This window comes from Callorhinchus milii, unplaced genomic scaffold (assembly GCF_018977255.1).
Source record: "Callorhinchus milii isolate IMCB2004 unplaced genomic scaffold, IMCB_Cmil_1.0 Scaffold5, whole genome shotgun sequence".
NCBI classification, from domain to species: Eukaryota; Metazoa; Chordata; class Chondrichthyes; order Chimaeriformes; family Callorhinchidae; genus Callorhinchus; species Callorhinchus milii.
In genome coordinates this window covers 13,337,311-13,358,699 of record NW_024704746.1, presented here as the reverse complement: position 1 = coordinate 13,358,699, position 21,389 = coordinate 13,337,311, and the positions used below count along the sequence as shown (strand labels likewise).

General features: G+C 37.0%; 1 protein-coding gene across 1 annotated transcript; it reads right to left on the bottom strand.

Annotated features, from left to right (window-relative positions):
• Window positions 1-9,808: 9,808 nt before the first annotated feature.
• Window positions 9,809-18,986, bottom strand: LOC103174760 (fibronectin type III domain-containing protein 7-like). Its single transcript, XM_007887302.2, has 14 exons — window positions 18,927-18,986; window positions 18,019-18,037; window positions 17,512-17,769; window positions 16,942-17,196; window positions 16,157-16,417; window positions 15,354-15,629; window positions 14,330-14,584; window positions 13,507-13,764; window positions 12,706-12,960; window positions 11,295-11,549; window positions 10,390-10,650; window positions 10,214-10,243; window positions 10,069-10,122; window positions 9,809-9,960 (listed from the first exon to the last, which is right to left on the bottom strand). Exons 1-13 carry the CDS (start codon window positions 18,984-18,986, stop codon window positions 10,088-10,090), a joined length of 2,478 nt encoding a protein of 825 aa, XP_007885493.2. The 3' UTR covers window positions 9,809-9,960; window positions 10,069-10,087.
• Window positions 18,987-21,389: the final 2,403 nt, after the last annotated feature.

Below are 21,389 nucleotides of genomic sequence, written 5' to 3'. Positions count from 1 at the left end.
TGTTCAGAATACAAAAGTATTATCAAAGGAAAGTGGCTACAGTGGGGAGAAAGAATTGCAGGTTTTACATGTCCAATATCAATCCATTTACCAACAGATTGATAATTAATCTCATGGTTTGCAGGCAAATGCAATATCCTCTTACGCTTTTGAAAAATATATCAGGTTTTGCCAAACATTTTCTTTTTTTAAAAAAAAGGTAACTCTTTAGAATAAATAAGTTAGTTTAGGAAAAATCAAATGACAGTCAGTTAATAAGGTTTAGTGGTTGATAAAGCAATTGGAAGATTAAAATAATGATTAATAATCCAATTGGAAGCTGTACTCCAATCGCATGAACATACTAAAACTGGGAAACAACTAAATCCAGGATCTGGTTTGAAAAACTCAGAAATAGAGTCCCTGAGGCCAGAGAAAGAAAGGGCAGTAAGTTGTTAAGTACAGGCGTACAAAGTATTCCAAGCCTAAAAAGATTTGCCATCATTAGTAAATAGTCCTATTGGGTATGTACAGCGAGTACAGGTTACACAGCCACTGTTGAGAGTTTGCTCAGATTCACTGCAGGTGGAAGGGAGCTCAGGACCTGAACTAATGGCACGTCCTTTATTTATACAACACATTAGTAATTAATGTAAAAAGTAATTAAAACTTTGGTATCTCCAAACAGTTGCTTCAGAAGTACTAACACTGATTTTTAAAAAAAGTGAAAACATTGTAAATAAAAAACCCTCAAAGTTTTAACAGTAAATGTATTAAAATATTAACAATTAAACAATTCACATTAAAATAAAAAAGGACACAGGCGAAAAGTGAGTGGAGTCTAGTAAAGTGATTGTTTCCTTAATAATATTACAAATGTATTGTGGCTAACTTCATAACTTGTAATGTTCCCTTTAATATTTTGTAAGAGCAGATTTGACCCTCTCCAGGACTCACACTCCACAGACACTCAGAGGAATACAGAGGATCACAGCAACAACCTTAGCAAAGGCGGTGAAAGGCGTATTTCTTATTCATTTGATAACAGACTACTCCAAAGAAACGATTGCATGTGCATCACTGAATTATGGGAAGTGTCTAGAAATGTCTAGAAAATGTCTAGGAATGTTCTCAGTTTCACAAACTAAAATTAACAAGTTTGAAGTAGCCCACATTCAGATATCTTATCAGATCTCAATCGGTTTGCAAATTTGTATCCAGAGAGCTACAGCTGTTTTAGTATTCTTTCGGGAAGGTGTGTTTATTGTATCTGAATATAGTCCCACACAGAAGAGTTGAATTAGGCAATTTAAACTTACCAGGCTGACTGTCTGACTCCTAAAACAGAAAGAGAAAAGGCAGTGTTTAAATCAATGAAAATCCTACAATCTTACTTTTACACAACCCATGTCATTTGTTCATTTGGTTCACAAAACATATAACCCATTATACACACAGCTACCAGAACATTGTTTCTCTCCTATTATTCTTCACCAACAAAAAAATCGAGTATGTGTATTTACCTGATATAAAGTTGTCAATATTAACCATATTTTCAGCCCGTCTAGAAACCCCATTGCAAACTTTCACATGGAGCTCCAAAAAAACATAACAACAAGCTGGGAATTGTAGACGTTTGAATGAAAATAAACCCCCCGAAGGACAAGAGGATTCTTTTCAAGAGTTTGGGGAAGGAAATTCTTACAGACAAAGTCTACATGACCCAATCAGAAGCATCAGGAAACTTCAGTGGGATCCACCTCTTAATAAACACTGCAAACTTCACCTAAGGCCAGAAGTTAGACAGTATTACACAAGCCATTTTCAGTTGGGAAGCACCCAACACTGAAGCCAGCACCTGTCCAACAAAATTGATAGGCCTTTAATACCTGTCTTCAGGAGATGGACGAATGAATAGTCACAACAGAAATAAAACAAAAGTAATTGTTTTTCTCCATATTTATGGATCGGGATTCAAATGTACTGCCTCATGTTTAGTCAAAGCTGCTTCGTATATACTCTTAAGTCAGAACATGAAATGGAGGTAGCGTTTGAACAGTGAATATAGTTTTCACTTGATACTTGGAAAAGTAATGAACAAGGTTGAGCCACTTTGATTTCTCCTACACTACTGCCTGTCTTCCTTTTACTTCTACCACTGATTCCTCTCCTTTGATTCTAATAATTTATAAGAATAATCTTTGCATTTGATATTGAGTCTTATTATTTTGAAACATCTCAAAGCGCTTCACAGTAAATATATTTAATTGTACTGACTCTGTAATTGTATGCAAACACGGCAGCCAATATCATTTGTTAAAACTTTAATCCTTCTTGCTTGTATATTCATCACACTTTGTTCTGCATCACAAATTCCAATTACTTTAGTAGATAATTTTTAATGTGTGCAATGGTGTGGGTAGATCTGAGTGACGCTGCCAATTATTGCAACTCCAAACAACAACAACAACAACTTGCATTTAAAGAGTGTCCTTCACAGAGGATTCCTTTTCCGTATTGCACACAAATATGATTTGGGTAAAGCCAAGCTTTATTTGTTCATGTACGGAACACTCATATGTTAGAGAATAGAATCATCAAAAGTACAACCTACTTTTGATAGTTTGGCCAGGATCAGGGATCCCAAGGGGACCATGAATAAAGGACTGAAACTAAGAGCCATCTGAACAATGGTGGGGCAAGTGAGATGGGGAAGGGGGAGGTGATTATAGGCGCCATCCCAATTGTAACGCTACTAAGTTACAGTCATTTTTTTCCTTCATTTCTGTTCTACAATAGCATTCAAAGTATACCAACACAAATTGCATAAAAGCTTATATTGTATCATTTGAAGCTGCACTTGTTTTTCCTGGGTAAGACTGCTAACTTCAGCTTTCAGGCAGTGTAAAAAAAACAATAGTAACGTGTTTCGCCATCTTTGCTGTTATTATTCCAAAAGTAAACGGAGTTAACACTTGGTATCCAAAAAAAATCAATATAAACGTGCGTTGAATACACAACCACACAGCCCCCAGTTTTCCTTCAAACCCCATTGAAAGCTTTGTTTCAAGTGCCATGTCCTCAGCTGCAGATTTAGAGCCATCAATTGCTACACATCAGAATTTGATATTAACAAGTTGTCTGTTCAGAATGAGATTGTGGGCCACTAAATTTGTATTACTCAACCTGCAACGTGTGACTACCTGCTGGTTATGTGATCATTTGCGCTAGTAAGGCTTGGACACAGATAGTCTGTAATAATGCACAAACTACTTTTGATCATCACAATCGTGTTCCAATCACTTCACTCCCTGGCACCTCCCTACCTCTCCGACCTCCTCACTCCCCAATCAACTACCCGGCGCCTCCACTCAACTGGCACTGGCCTCCCGCTTGTCCCTCACACTCTCCGCTCCACCATTCGAGGTTGCACTTTCAGCCACTACGCTCCAAAACGTTGGAACACTCTCCCTCAATCCCTCCGCCTTGCCCCCTCTCTCCCTTTTTTTCAAGTCTCACCTTAAGACCTTCCTTTTTGACCGTGATTACGGTCACCTCCCTCCCCCCCGGCTCGGAGTCAGGCTCCACCATTGTTCATTGCTCTGAGATACGGCCCTGGGTATAGGGTGCTGTAGAAGTGCAAGTTGTTCTTGTTGATGGTTTGGCCCAGCGTGAGGGATCCCAAAGAATCCACAGATAAAACACCGAAACTAAGAGCTGTCCTTGATTTTGTGAAATTCACAACTTTCAGCTATCGCTTTAACTTAGTCCTAAATTTCTTTTCTTTTCCTCTGCTTATTTAAGGAAGTGGCTTACTTTATTGTTATTGATAACGTACCTTCAGAAGGCAACTTTTCTAAAGGGGCTCAAAGCTCTTTGAAAACTATTCGGAGAACCAGTGTTCTTGTACGATAATAAAAGACACATTGAAATGTGTCACAATGTGTCATTGTGTTGCTTTGCTTCAACAACAATTCTGACCAGTTCTTCGTTTGCTGTTTTTAATTATTTTGACTTGACAAATACCCAGATTTTATATTTTAAACATCTGAAATGATTCTGTACTTTTTTGTTGACTGCCATTTAGAAAATTCCATTTAAATAAACAAATAAAAACAAAGAATCCTTCAGATCTATTTGTTGCCACAATTAGTATGGAGAGTTATGTTTTTTTTTCTGGAAATAACTTTTGCCTTTATTTTCGAAACATTTAGAATGATAGAACATTGTTGACTTGATCTATTTTGTTTGTAGACTCAGAGAGGCAGATGTTGTGTTCATAACCTGATTTTGATCGAGAAAACTGTTCCACTGCCAGTTAATCCAGAGAAACACTGCTTGTTTTAAATAATTTGATCCTTATATCTGTAGGCTGTTAAAACATAAGGAAGAAGCAATAAATAGTGTAAATGATTCATTTTACAGTGTGATATATATGTTACATGATCAATTAATATGTTCCTTGAAATTCAATCATGTTATTGTTTAATATTTGTTGTGACCTTAAAATGTCACAAAACAAGTGCTTACAACTAAAGAAAGAATATTGAAATGTTGAGTCCCAAATCCTGACTAACAGGTGTTTTTATCTCTTTATGTCAATAGTTTTTAATAGTTAAGGTAACAAGCCATTATAACAATCAGTGCATTTGATATAATTCTGTATCACATCATTGAGATGTCTCAACACTCTTCACAGGATTTTACTATGAAGTAGAGTGACTGTGTTTTTGAAAGTGAATGCAGCAGCCAATTTGCGTACAGCAGGGTCCCACAAATAGCCATGAAGTGAATGACCAATTATGTTTGTGGGATTCCTGGCCACGATCCCAGAAGAAACTCCCTCTCTTTTCGAATAGTATTATGGGATCTTTAACATCTACCTGAATAGGCAGATCGGACTACAGTTTAATGTCTCCATTAGTTAGTTAGTTAGTTGTATGGTACCAACATTTGCAAACTAAAATAATTGGAAAAATAATATGATTTATACAGTAGTTTTTTAATGGAAGGGTAGCAGGGTGGATATTCTGAGATTAAATTAGCTGAAGGGCCTTCTTTATCTAAACCCTCTTGTGATCTCTTGTGTGTGATCTCTTAATGCTTATATGTGAAACAAAAGAAACTTAATAAAAATAATTGCTTTTAAAAATTGCCTCAAATAGAACACTGTAATATTTTGTGCATTTTTATAACCATACAGTAAGCAACAGAATTATTGTTAGTCATTGTCAATCATTGTTAGTAGATTATTGAGTGGGTTAGAACAATATCTCTTCGCTTCTGGAAAGTAACTTCAAATCCTACCCAGACTGATGGGATGAATGTCTCTTCTCTCTGCCTATAGTAGAGAGATTGATCATATTCATTTGAATCCAGTTCCTAGAGGGCTCTCTCGACTCTCGACTCTCTTCCCCCTCCTCGCTCCTTCCCTTCCCTCCCCTCACCCTGACCATTTCCCCCCTCCTCGCTCCCTCCCTTCCCTCCCCTCACCCTGACCATTTCCCCCCTGCTCGGGTCATGACCCAACTGTGCAGCGCCTTGGGACGTCCTCCTGACGTGAAAGGCGCTTTATAAATGGAATCTTGTTGTTGTTGTTGTTGTTGGCATGATTTGACAAAACAAGACCATAACACAATTAGTCACTATTGGCCTAGTCTCACTCAGGAAAGCTAGAGGGATCGTTAACGCAACTTGGGATGTCCTCTCGGCTTGAAAGGCGCTATACAAATGTAATCTTGTTGTTGTTGTTGTAATGATGCAAAAACAAACTTTCACCATTTCAATAGAAGATTGTTTTCTCAATATAAAATACAATACAAAATTATATTTCATAAGTGCCTTTCACGTTAGAAGGATGTCCCAAGGTGCTGCAAGTTTAAATTAGGTTATATTATTTGGATGGACCGTAGGGAACCTTACATGTTGGCCTATGTTGCATGCGGAATGTTTTACACTAACGTTAAGCACAAAAAGCACAGAAATGTGTTCTATTCCTAGCGCTGCATCCCTCACCCTAAGACATACCAAGAGATATATTACAGGAAATGAATAATCAGATTAGCAAAATATCACAACATGCTTGCAATCACAGTGTGAGATAACAATCAGATAATTTTTTCCCGGTAACATAACTCTACTCGATTATAAAGGCATTATTTTGTGCTTCTTTGAACTTCCAATTCTTATACAGTACTTCACCACACCCCAACCTCATTGTAAATGTTCTTAGCTATAGCATCAGGAAGCAGCACTTTGTCTCATGTTGCATCAGTTCTATGTTATGTGATAGGTGTCTCATTATAACTCACAAAATATTTGAGTCTCAAAAATCATTTGAGAATAAAGGTGGATGGCATCATCTTTCCAGTTACCGTGACTCATTCTCTCCTCAGTTTCTTCCTAGACCTTCATCATTTCAATTGTGTAAGACCATGATTAATTTGGAGGAGCATTTTTATTTTTGGAATTGTTTTGAAATATTTCTTGCACCAACCAAAAATCTGAAACCTACCATTTCCTGTCGATACTCTTTGTGCTTCCTCTGCTACATTTCTATGTTAGAGTCCAACTCATTGGATCCTGGATGAATCTTCATTCTTAGCACAAGTAGAGGAAATATAAATGAGTTAAAAACAGCTTATCCTTCTTAAAATAATAGCTCAGTCCTGTTAGAATTTCCTGTTCTAATAGGAAGAATCATAGTAAGTATGCTACCTTCCTTCTCCCAGCGACTGGATAAACAAGCTACTTTCCTATTTGTCACTTGATATCTATTATATATATATATATGTGTGTGTATGTACAGTGTTTTCTGAAACTCCAGTGTAGCCCAACAACTTTGCAGAACAGAAAGTAGCCATTTTACTCACTTGTTATGTAATATATTACGTTTTATTAAAAAACAGAAGTTAATACAAAAACACAGTCAAAATGGACAGCAGCATTGTTTGGTATGTGTACATTTAATTTCAGACAGTGGATTAGTCCCACCAGCTTACTCTACCCTTCTCCACCTTCAAATCCCACCTTAAAATTTATTTTTTCAATTGGCCTTCGGCTCCCCCTATTGGTCCCTGTTCCCTCTCCCTTCCCAATCCCACAGCTGGGATAAAAGGAGCTATATAAATGTATTGTCTTAAATTATGATTATTAAAGAAGGGATTACATTTGAACCTCCACACTGTAATGCTCCAAAATAATTTATTATTTTCAGCCATAGGATTCTGAAATCTTCAAATAAAAATCTTTGGAGATGATATAGAGTTGAAGTGGATATGATCAAAGGCCATTCGCTCACATATAACCCCTCTGTCCATTTTAAGACACAAGGAGACAAACAGAACTATCCCAGGAATTTGCTAAATTGTCATTAACCTGGCTAGGAAATGCAGAAGAGCTGGGTCTATGCACTATTTCCCATTCAGTGTAATTATTGCTGTGTCATTAATCATTAATGGCTGGTAGAAACTTCAAATTGTAAATCTGAGGTGAGTGGAAATATATCCAAAAATATGTTCTTCTGCTGTGCGAAATCCATCAACATACGTCAATCTCAGCTAAAAATTCTTTCTAAACCTCAATCTGTCTCTCCTTTTGAATGCCATAATTATTTGGCTATGACCCTCAGTGCTCTATCTCCCTATTTCTTATCTCCATCAAACTTCCACATTTCTTCATGCAAGTGCAGGAAGTTTCAACAATCCCTGCTGTACCAATGTTCTCTAATCAATTTTCTTCACTTTTATTTTGCTTCCACAGGCTAAGTGTTGTTATGTAACTCTGTCTATTTTGGCACAAGCCATATATTCACCACCACATTTTCTTTACTTATGTGTATCATAGGGTCCTTTTTTTACTGGGCTATTATTTTAAGAATGAAACTTGAGGACAAGATTATAATAGAAGCACATCTTGAAGTATTCTTTATACATACAAATGTTTGTTTTCTAATATAATAATCTCCTGTGGGAGGCAATACACCTATTTAGGCCACTTAGAACAATACTTCATCCTGAGCTTATCTGGCTCGGATCACCACTGAATACGAGACATGATCCGACCTATTTAACTTTGGAGACACTCTAAGTCTTCAAAATCTAGGGCTTTGAGTTACCTTCATCTTTGTCACTAATCACAATTAATCCTGTCAGATAACTAATTGTACTGGGTTAATTTATGATACAAAGTTTCTATTTTAATCGCTGTACTTGAGAAAAGGGCTACACTTAGACGTAAAAACAGTCGTGGATTGATTAACCAGTTTATACTGTGCTGCAAGTGCCTTTTTCATTTGAAATGTATCGAAGCTAAGTTTTGTTGATAGGTAACTGAGAACATAACAGGACACAATAGATACCATCTCCAAATGAAGGTCTTGGTCTTGGTCAATATCCTGGCAGATTATGTGGAAACTATTGCAACTATAGCAAGTGGTGCATGAGGACCCCCTTTATATCAGCAAAGATATCCTAGTCATCCGAAGAGAGTTGTCATGACCCGGGATGGGTTTTCTTTCTTTGGGCAAACTCGGACTGTTGTGAATGCCGATAATTTGGAAATTCTTAATAGTTAATGTGTTTCGTGTCTAAGGCTACTTCCACGTGCGTTTTATTAGGCAACAGTATCAACAAGGAGGCAGACAAATTAGTCAGACATTAGTCCTCTATAAATTAACTCTGAAGTAATTTTGCCTGAAATAGTCTCTAGACTTTTTTTCAATGATCACTGTTTTAATTCTCATATGGATTTGGAAAAATAATGTCTCTCCATTAACCCATTTATCCATTGCATGATTTGAAAACCTTTCCACTCCTATATATTATCACAGTTGTCACTGCTGAAAGTTCACTTGAATCTCAGACAGGAAAAGGCTAAGCTGTGATGCCCCCATGTTTATCAAATGACATTTTGGACAAAACTCTCGGACTGACATCATTTTAAATATCAATGACAATAATAAATAGTGATACTGCGCAATGCATGTTATTTATGTAGATGCAAGTTCGGTTTTGCAATTACTGAATAGACAGTTTCTAATTAGAATTTTTGATGAGTTCGGAAATCTGTTTGTAAGTGTCATTAATGTCCGAAGACCATATATTGAGCCTTGTCGGGTTCTACAAAGACAGTCCCCTGAACAGTGCTGAAATCTCTATTGAATATAAAGCCCTCATTTGTTAAGTGTTTTTGTTTTGTTCAGATTACTGTTTTAACTATAGGAAATTGCCTGTCACACAATAACTGGAGAAAATAAGTTCTAAAATGGAGTGAAATGCGCCTTTAGTGGAGGATGGGACTGTTCAGTAGGATTGAAATGAACCTCAGTAGAAGACTGAAGATTACAAATGTTGGACTAATCACACTTACAAACTGGTAATTTGCACTATTCTCAAACTTGCCAAAATTGAAAAGTAACCTGGCCAGGCAGGTTGTGGTCTTTTGTGTTGATGCTAGAGTGTTTTGCTGTTTAATTGCCATGAGCTGCAGGTGTCTATTGTGTAGCTCACGCCAAGAATGCAGTAGCGTATAAATCCAAAACACATGATGGGGAAGAATAACAATTTAAGTTTGATTTTTATTTGTATCACATACCCAAGAAAATTTGAAAGTTCTGCATAATATTTATTCTTTGCATTGATATTTCTATAAAAAAAGCATGGATCACGCCAAATTCAAACAAGGAAAGTACAATGTAAGAACTGTTTAACTAGTACAATAACTATTTCTCAGACATATTCTAAGCAAATGAAATTATGATTGTTTTAATATGAATAAGATAACATTATCTTTGTTTTTCAATCAACAAACACTGATAAGTCTTAAAAAAACTTTAAAAAAACAAAATTATTCTTTCTCAGCATTTAACAGGAAGCATCTAAGTAATTTACACATAGTCCAGAGTCTAAAGTAAGCATATTGTGAAGAAAATCATTTCAGTTTGATTTCTGTGGAAATAATCTTATTTTGTTCATCGTAGTCCTGTTAAAAGAAACATCTATTAGAAAATATTACATTTCAGTTTAATACTTAAAACAATTGCTACATGCCAAATAATTTTTTCCAATTAGTTTGTTTTGTTTGTTTTACCTTGCTTATCTGGGTTTTACTAGTATGATAAGCTCCTCTTCCCTCGATAAATTACTGAATAAATAAAATGGTGTAAATAACATATCAAACAAAACATGAATTTTATTTGCAGAAACTATAACTTTTTTCACAAACAAGTTCTTACCCATTGCTCCTGAATTCATGGAACAAGAAACTAGAAAAAGAACAAAATACAAATTCTGGTTAAAAAAAAAATCCTCAATTTAACATCCATATATAAAGCTGGAGATGCATAGGATTTATTAAAATTTGGATGAGAGTCCAGTTGATGACTCAGCCTTTTATATAACAACAATTTACCTGAAAACGTTTTTCTGGAACAGAATGTAGCCACTGATCCATCCATAGAAACTGGAGAGACAATCACATTATATATGTCCCCACAGGAAATCCCAGTCACATCGCAGGATGTGTCGCCAGGTGATGGGGAACAGGTGAAGTTTGCGTTTGATCCAGTAACATTTGCAATATAACTCACTGAGCCAGCAGTGGCACGCCAGTAAACTCTTAAAGCATTGTTTGCAAGATTGTAAAGTCTAACCCCAGATGGGCAGCAAGCACCTGGTGTGAAACAGAAATTAATATTTGTTTAAGGACGTCCACCTTGTCAAAGATCAATTATAATGTACATAACAATTCTTTATGTTTAACACTGATATGTTACCTGCAATGGTAGAAATACAACTTTAGTGAAAAAAATTCTTAGTGTTCATGCATCACTTATTTATTATAAACCCCCAAATTATATGTGCTTGCTTCGCAAACATTGATACATATTTTAAACCTGCACAGGATTGCTAAAGTCAATAACCCGTATGTTTTCATAAACCCCGAGATGACTGCCCCTCAATTGAAGCTGCTACTTATGATCAGCTGATTTACTCTATTGATAAGATTCCTCTGTTTTGCTTTGTTGGTAAACATTTATCAGCTGTATTTCCAACACATCCTTTCTCGTAAAGGATGACTAGAAACTGTAGGATCAATGCAAAGTTGTTTTTAAGATGAATACAATTATAACAGCAGATAGAACCACAATAAAAAGGGATCTGTATATCTTCAAGTTTAATTTTAGATGGAATTTTACCTGATCAAAGATAATCTTAATGACGATCACTATATGAAAAATAATCTATATTGAGAATAATGTTTGAAAATAAAAGTATAATTTATACATAATTAATCTTTCTGTTTCCTTTACTTACTGGATGAATACCCTTGATATATGCAGACTGATGATAGACCAGTGACACTAAAGGCGTTTAAAGATACTGTGTAGTTGGTGCTACACGTCATACAACCAAGAAGGCAGTGAGTTTCTCCTGTGTGGCATTTAGCCTCTCCTTTAGAAGATTTGAGGATTGTGGTAAAAGACGATGTTCCAACTGCACCAGACCAGCTTACGTTGGTCATTGATTGAGTGATTGGTGTAACAGTGAAGCTATCAGGACAGCAGGGTGCTTGGAAAGAAAATACAGTGTTTATTCTTAAATATTCTTAAAAAAATTAAGAACATTCTTAAGGAAAATGATACAGAAATATAGCCTTAAGGCATTCTCCTTTAAAGGTTTAAAAAGCTATTACTTAACATTGTGAAGCTTTAAGACATATTTTAAAAATAGAAACAAATTGTATGACTGTTAAATTAATAAGATAACCAGCACTGTATTAAAAAAAGAAATGTACATCAATCCAGCATTCCACATTTATACATTATACTAATTTTGCTCCATTTACTATCAATTGAACCGTAGAAAATAGAACTCTAGAAAATTACAATACAGACAGCCATTCAGGTTATCATGGCTGTGCTGGCTCTCTGAAAGAGTTATCTGTTTAGCCCCTGTTTAGCCCCATTCTCCTGCTTTTCCCCATATCCTGGCATATTTATCTAATTATCTTATCTAATTCCATCTGGAAAGCTAATAAGGATTTTGTCATGACCACGGTTCTAGACAGGGCCTTCCATGTCCTCTTTACAAAGAGGTGTAAAACCTCTTTGCTCTATTGGAAATAATGACTGAATATGTCTTCTAGCTACTGATTCATTGACCTGCGTAAATAATTTCTCCCTGTTCACTTTATCAAGACCTGCTCATAATTTTAAAAACCTGTATCAAGTCTCCTCTCGATCTGTTGTGGGGAAGCAGATCCATTTTCTCCATTCTCTCCTCACAAGTAAAATTAATTTATTACAAAGATTATATCTTAATTTAAGAAAAAAACTAATTAAAATGGTTTCAAGGCACAGTTTTAATGCTGAAATCCCATTGGTAAGAAATCTCCTTTTTGTAAGTTCCAGTCTGTTTTTTGAGGGTTAGCCAGGTGTCTGATACATGCAAAAAAAAAACAGTAGCATGCTTAAGAATATCCAAACCAAACTGAGAGTTCCATGCATCCCACATAGAAATTCCTGTCCTTTATAATACTGAAAATTGGACTATTTTCTGTCATTACTAGGAAGTTAAATTTTTCATTGCAGAGTTCAGATGAAGCATACAAAATCCGTGGAATTCTCAAAGTTATTGGGATTGTCAGTTTCTCAATTAATCTAAAGGTAGATTTTCTACCAAAATTATTTTCTCCATTTCTTAATCACATTGTAGAAGTACTTACCTGTTTCTAAAGGCTGGCTGTAGCTGGGTAAGCTCTTTCCTTCTGGAGTTGTAGCCACTACACTGACAGAGAAGGTCGATCCACAGGGGAGATCGTCGATACTACAAGAATACTCTGAGCTGTTGCAAGACCAGACACCAATATCTCCCGAGGCAAACACTGTGTAGCTGGCATATTCATTATTTGGTTGCCAGAGTACAGTAATAGTGGATGGAGACACCTTTGTGATGTCCAAAATTTCAGGAGTGCACGGTCCTGCAAAATTCAATTTGTAATGATAAATTATTCAACCAAGTTTTACATTTAACGTGCTTTGCTTCAAGACTTCAATACTAGGTTGTTCGTAGTTAAAGGTATATCAATTAGAAGTGTCAGCCTGGCTTAATTGGTAGGACCCACTCCGCAGAGTCTGAGGATTATATGTTCAAGCCCCTTGTTAAGACTTTGAGCTCATAGTCCAGGCTAAAACATCATTTTCTTCATAGCACTTCATGGGACATTGCTGTGTGAAAATTAACTGTTGTGTTCACCTGCAGAGATATAGTCAACACACTTTACAGCAACTAGCTTCGAGACACTTATCACTATAAGTGGTGTATCAAATGCAAGGATTCTTTATTTATTTAATCTATCTCCTCGTCAATTGATTTTTATTCTACCCCAGCCATCAATTTCAACTATGATGCATCAATGATTTTATTCAAAAAATTGTATTGTGAAAAACAACTTTGAGAAATGATATAGTATTTAATTCTAAGTGTTTGATGGAACCTCAGGCATCTGTTCTGAATGTGTTTTTACCTGTTGTAATCTCCCTTTTCCCACATGAGGAATTGTACCTTCTGACATCACTGTATGAATATACAGTAATATTGTAGACTGTGTTACAGTTCAAACCAGATAATGTACAGACTGAGGAAGTGTCATTACAGAGCACCACAGTACTCTCATCTTGTGCCTTTGTTTCATAAATTTCAGCTCCACGCACTGGACTCCACTCCACTTCAATGGTGTCACTTGAGACATACACAGCTTTCACATCTTCTGGGCAACAGGGAGCTAGGACACAAAGAATATGGATGACAATAGCAACAACTATGCGCTGATCACATTTCTATTGAGTCAAGTTCACGGCTATGAATTGCAAGTATATAATTTAGATACAAATGTTAGGATTAATTTAACTCATGCACATCATTATGTATATCAAGCGCAAAAGGTTCCTGTGTTCAGGAGCACTTATATATTTGTTTATTACATTAGAAACATTATTCTGTTCATTTTTCAGAGACCAAAGGTTGGGAATGCAAAACTATCACAAATCAAACATACCCACCATCTTTGTCAAGGAATATACTAAAACAAGGTCTTATCTGGAAATGGAAATGTCATATTTATTAAGAAAACAATCAATCAGCGCACAGTAGACAGAGTGTGTGGGACTTTTTCCATATGAGTCAACTGAGGGTTGAACACACTGCCTCTCATTCTCATACATTTTCTCAGTGTCTCTCATGTCTCTTATTCTGTTGTTCCTGATCTTTAAAGAGTAATCAAGCACATTATGAAGCCACATTTCTCCCGAAATTATCATTTACAAAATAGCCACAAATGCAACACTTACCTGTTGTATAATTTAACACTTCGCCTGCAAGACTCTGACCGACTTTGTTGTATGCAAAAACAGTGATAAAATAAGTGAACCCGCATTCTGACTGGAAATCACAGCTCCTTGATGTAGTGTTGCACATAACCTCCAGGCCATCATCTCTTTTCACAAAGGTCATGTAGTAATCAGTCAGGAACACTTGGTCCCAAGACACTGTCAGATTACCTATATGCACCTCCCGGATTCTTATAAGATGTGGAGGACAAGGGACTAAAAGTAACAGAATAGACAAAGTTGTTATTAAAATTTTTCGTTAATGGAGACCCAACGCATACTATCATTATACTTTAATTTTTTTTAAACAACCGCTTGTAATAATTCAACACAAAATCCTCATATAGATTTAGCAAATCAACTGTTGCTTCAGTTGCTTGCAGAAAGACTACTTAAGTTGGTTGTTTACTACTAAAGTCATGCTCTCCTGAAGGCACTGTGGTTTTAATGGTTCCAATCCTTTCTGTCACAGTGCAATCAGTACATCTTCTATGGCTTCTCATTCCATACCCATACTGTCACCTCCAGGCATACCCAAGGTTCCATTCTTGGTCTTCTTATGCCTACATCCTGCGCCTCAGCAACATTATCTGTAAACACGGAGTTAGCTTCCATATATTTGCTGATCATCCCCAAATCTACATCTCTGTCACTTCTCTTCCCAAACATTTACTGTTCTGACTAACTATTTGTCTGACACTGAGACTTGAGAATCTTGTCTAGATCTCACCAGAGCTTATGTGTCTCTGGCTCTGATTCCTCCCTGGCTGCTTCTTACTGTATAGGGCCGCAATGATTGTTATAGGCCTACAGAATAACCCTAATAAAATAAGCTACTCGAACGATTGCTTGAATAAATCAATACATTGAATTGTTAGAGATCAAAGAGTCCACAATATTCAAAGGATAAAGTCAAATTTAAAATTGAATATCAATAAAAGTCAATGCTGACTCTAGGCGTGTTTATGTTGAACTTCATACTAACCAGTTGTCAATTCAGTGGCATTTGCAGGCAGTGAAGGACCTGCTTCGTTGATGGCAATTACCGTGATGTTATACTTTTTGCTGCAGTCGACTGGCGAGATAGTGCAGGACGTAGAAGCTGATGTACAGTTTTGGACTGTGTTGCGACTTTTTTCAATGGGTGAAGCAGTGTAATTCTGCGAGCCTGTCACAGGATTCCACGAGACCACAGCCTCCAGAAGCCCACCTGATGAATTACTAGTCAGAGAAGCTCGGACCAACTGAGGTGGAAGAGGCCCTGAAACAAGGACATTTTTAAATTAGGTTGTGCGTTGTGTGAAAAACTGTTAACAGTGCAGTGGAGAGCAACAAGAGTGATCTCCAGTGTCTGGGAGATCAACTAGATACGTTGGGGCTCTTCAATCTTGAAAAGAGCCATCTCAAGGGCAACTTTTATAGAGTTATATAAGAGGCACAAAATGAGATGGAGAAAATAACTACCGTCTTTTTTATTTTGAGTTCTGACGAAGGGTCGTGGACCCGAAACGTTGACTCACTTTCCTTTCTCTATAGATGCTGCCTGAGCTGCTGTGTGTTCCCAGCGACTTCTGTTTTTGTTTAGAGCAAATAAACCTGGAACAATACTTGACATACTCCAAGGCAACAGGAAAATATTTGAAACTTTTCCCCAAAGTAAAAACCGCCTCCAAAATATTAAAATATGTTCAAGATTAGGCTATAACAACAACAAAATATTCAATTTAATTTGCATTTACCATTCAGAATTTCCTGCTCTATACATTCTGCTAAACATCTAAATCTTACTTGTTAATTGGTTGATCATGCTGTCATCTCCAGGCACACCGTTGGCATCCAAAGCATAAGCTATTATATTGTATGTAACACCTGCATCCAGGTTCATGAAGATCAGCTGAGTAGAGGATGTGTTCTTTTTTATTTTGCTCCCCACACTGTCTATTCTCATGATGGTAATGGAATATTCTTTTGCATTGACGATTGGGTCCCAACGAATCTCTATAGTGTGGCTATCTGGCGAGATTGCTTTGATAACAGGTGCAGCCAAAACTACAAAAATATAAAATTGTGGTCACCTAATTGAATTAATAAGTAGTTATGTGCTGTGATATAAACCAAACAGGAATCTGGAATTATTCATCTATACTGGTAAAATAGTAATCAATAATGAACATTTTGGTGTGTTTAACTGATGACTATATTCTGAATTATAATGCAAGCAATCTAACAGATACTTATAAATACTGTATTTCTAATATTTAGACTGATCATCGATTACCTATCCAAGTGAATCTTAGAATTATTTTCAATCTTACAATCATCAACATTTCCTTGAGTTCACTGTAATAAAAACTAATACAGCTTAAAAAGTCAAATATAGAGAATACTGTAGAAGGTATTTCAAATCAAATAATGCAGATCTCTATTTTACAGGAAAGACCTCTTAGATTTTATAGAAATGTGTGGGACCAGTTTGCATACTTTATTTTAAATAGAAAACATTGAGCCCAAATCTGTATTATGTTAGCTCACTAGAAAATCATTATACCTTATTGCAAGTTGCATTACTATACCTGTTCTTGTGTTTACATGTACTGAAGGCTGGCTTGTTCCTCCAGCATTAGAAGACTGTACAGAGATGGTGTATGAAGTAAAAGGCTGCAGGTCTGTCAGAGTCCCTGTTTCTCCAATGACATCTGTTTCAATGATTAAATTGCCAGTCTTTGCTTTCAATATGTAGCTATTTGCATTGGGAACTGCTGACCAGTCTACAGTGATGCTGCTGCTAGTCTTTGAATAAGCATGAACTTGAGACGGGATCTCTGGAGCTAAAAGAAATTTAAAAACAAAAGTTGCCTCAGAGTGTTTCCCTAAAACAATGAATTATTGCCAAAGTATCATACATGTGGAAAACTAAAGGGACTTCTCGAGATTAGATTTCAATGAATATCAACAGCAACAACTTGCATTTATATAGCACCCTTCACGTAGAGTAGCATCTCAGAGTGTCTCAGAGCACTTAACAATGGTATGATTTGACGCAGGGCCAAGAAGACAAGGAAGGTAGAGGCATTGTTTTTGATGCTCACAAGTTTCAACCAATTTGAGGATAGATGGAGGAGGTGTTGGTTTGCACAACTCACCTGTTAGGTGTTGTGTTTGTGTTTGGGAAAGTACACTTCCTCTCCAGTCCAGGGCCTCCACTTTGATGGTGTACATGGTTGCTGGTAACAAGCCAATAACAGTTCCAAGGATGATGGCCTCGTTGAAGCTTACAAACACTGCTTCTCCTAATGCTGAATTGGGGGTTGCAGTGATCTCATAAGAATGAGCACCCATATGTTTGCTCCAACGGACTGAAATACTCCTGGATGTCACGGTGAAAATGGACATGGTAAACTCTTGAAAGGAAAAAAGAAAGCAAACTAACAGTTAGAATTCCAGATCTATCATTTCTGATGACCATATTTTCTCCTCCATGTTAAATTGTCTTGTTTGTTCTGTGTCTATAAAAGGAGCGAGTGAGATCTGTTTTGCTGTGTTGCTGGGGCTCCTAGCATTTCCTATATAATTTGTTACGTACTGATCCTATCTGCTTTGCAAGTAATAATACAATAACAATATCTACATTTTGGTGAAATAATACTCACCTGAGCTAGCCAAAGATATCTGAAAAAGAAAACATTGAAAGAATAAACCCAATGGATTCATTACTCATCACTTAATTACATGACTTATTGGATACATGACACTTAACGTTCACACTTTGCATTAATATTCAAAATATTTGTATGACATATCATTAAATATTGTATAACATTATTCACCGCTCGTGAATGTTACCGACCATTATTATAAAGTAGATAGCGATGGATAAAAATTGGAATAGGTAAAATTTGAACTATTAAAAGGTGGATGAAACAAAGGTTTTTTTTTGAAGTTTAATAAAAAATTACAAAAGGATTGACATGGCTGCATATTACAGCCCAGCCAGGCAGATAGACAGAACAAGCTCTGTGAACAACTCTGCCCAGACCAGCAGTGCCAGGCAGCCAGTCTTTTTCCACAGATTTTCATCTTCTTTGGTGGGTTAGAAGGGGCACTAAGATCACGTTTCTATTGCAGTTCTGCCGTTTTTGAATCTCTCTATTGATTCAGAGCAAAGGATTTGGAGATGCTGACAGCTTTTTGAAAGAGCCAGTGTTCTAACACTGAGCATGCAAGCCTGTGCTTTTTCACTGCAAGGACAGCTCCCTTTTATGATCGCCCAAATTGCACAAAACCACCCGAATGTTATCATGACTTGGTCATTTGGGATCTTAAATCCATTTGCTATAAAGCATGTAAGGCGTTCAAGTCGTATGCCTGGATGCAAACAGCCCAGTGAATAAAATTCAAGACCTCTCCACTTGCACGTTGCAAACGCAATAACAATCAGAAGTTATTGCTGGCAAAAAGGGTAAAGTCGTCTGGTTTAGGAAACTTCTGAGGTTTATGCATCATTTGCTGGGGGTGGGGTGGTGGTGGGGGGGGGGATAGGCATTTGCTTTAAACTCACGTTTGCAATGCAGGTGCTGGTTAAAACGAGCAGAAAGTAAGTTAGTCCTCTGTTATCCATGGTCTGCTGCAGATATCTTCACCATCAAACACTAGTCGGATTTTTACAGACGGTTATAGAGGACAAAAAAAAACACAGACAGAGACACAGAGAGAGAGAGTTGTCTGATGTCAGTTTCTCCAGAATTCCCTTTTCCAGTAAGAAACAATATAAATCCTGAGGGTTGACACCCACCGCCTCCCCTTATTTCACTCTGACCAATAACCAGCCGAGGGTGAGGTTCCTGAGCACCTGCAAACTTTTACTCTCAATGATTCCCCTCTCTGTTCCTTTCGTACAACTTTCAAAGTATGACATTGAGCTCCAGCATTCAGAAAGAAGAGCCTCTGTCACTTTATTCGTCAATTTCCGTTCCTTTTGTGGTACAATTGTGTTTGTATCATAGTGCTTGATTTATTTAGTACGTGTGTGTGTGTGACAGAGAGAGAGAGAGAGAGAGAGGGACAGATTCTAAATATATTAATGTATTAATGATTTCCCAGTCTGATTGTATGAATGAATGCAGCTTTTTTTTAAATCCAGATAAATTACACCATCAGGTGCAGACTTTTGAGACTGAAATGTATCTTGACCTTGAATACATGCCTTGATTTTTTTACTATTTTCTGAAGGATTACTGGGTTTACAAACTAACTAACTTTAGCATTCCTTGTTTTTAAGATACTGTATTTAATTCCTATTATCTGAATGAACACTTGTCCTTTCCACAATACAATAGAATAAGATATCCAAGTGTAGGTTATTATTTCTGTTCACAAAAACATCCAACAGTATTAGATTGAGACTTACTTTAGTAACAGTTATGAAACTCTAATGTGAGAAACCAACATTAATTAATAATACTCTTTATATCCTCACAAAGAAACCTGGTTCCCTGTCAATCAACTTTGCTAATCTATGGGAAGGTAACTCAATCTATTCCCTGATTTGTTAACTTTCCCTGCCAGTATTTCAACATTGTGAGTGATGTGTCACTAGTTCCAACCATATCAGTGCTTCCAGCTCCCTAGTTCGCTACAAGTTATTAGTTGGTATAGGAATAAGTTCTTGAGTAAAGTGCCAGGTGAGTCATTGTGGAAAGGACAGTTACAAAGGTAAGGTTTCCAGTGAGCAGGGTCTACCTCTTATTTGAACCAGCTATGGATATCCCACTTTTCTGATCCTAACTTTACCCAGTAATAATATGATGGGAAATCATTTGTGGAGTCCTGTAGCTCAGTGGTTAGAGCACTCGCTTTGCAAGTGAGAGACCTGAGTTCAATTCCAGGCAGAGGGCGAAACCTTGGGCAAGTTTCCTTACTCCACACGCCTAATAATAATCCCTTCAAAAACCAAAAACAATAATAAATTGGTCATTTTCAATCTAAGACTGTTTGTGGGACATTGCTGTGCGCAATTGGCTGCCGCGTTCGCCCACAAATATACAGTCAATTCACTTTACAGTGTGTTCTGTGAAGCGCTTTGGGACGTCCTCCCGACGTGAAAAGCGCTATATCAAATGCAAGGATTATTATTATTATTATTATTATGTGGCTGTTTGTCATCTCACAGTTGTATATAGGGGTAGGAGAGAGCCGCCAAACATCAGAAACCATAAACACCTTCTCAAAAGATGCAAAGGGTTTTCCTGCCACAGCAATATTAAGACCAGCAAACGAAAACACACCTGCAGTGAAGCTTGTGGAATGTAAAGTCTTCTGCCCGGTTTCTGTGATGCTTGGGATTTCTGAAGAATCTAAAATAAGGATTGGGGATCAATAAACTCAACAACCAAATGCCCTCATCTCCAAAAAAGAGGCACTGGACACCACACCCACTGAACCCTCCAGAGGATTGGACTCCACAGGGACCAGCATATCATCCAGAATAACTTTAGCTACCAAGACAGTGCCATAATAATCATAATCCTTGCAATTGATGTAGTGCCTTATCCCATCGTCCAGACGTCTCAAAGCGCTTCACACGATATACTGCAAAGTGGATTGACTGCATATTTTGTGGGCCATCTGGCCCCAGAACACAAAGCATGAAACACTTCTCTTTGAAAAAATTCATATGCAAATTAAAACTGTGCAACGTATTTATTGAGTTGCTTTATATTATATGAGCGTGTATTATATATTCAGAATAATAATAAACCTTGCATTGGTGGAGTCCCTGAAGCTCAGTGGTTAGAGCACGCGCCTCGCAAGCGAGAGACGTAGGTTCGACAGTCCACTCGCTTCGTGGTATCTTCCGTGATAAGGCGGTGTATCAAATGCAAGGTTTATTATAATTATTATTATTATTATTATTTTGTACTTTTAAGTAAAACTTTCCAGATTGAAAACAGTTGGGTTTAGATCAGGGGGGGGGGGGGGGGGGGGGTTCTCATTAAAGGTGAATTGAACGTGTGATTAATTT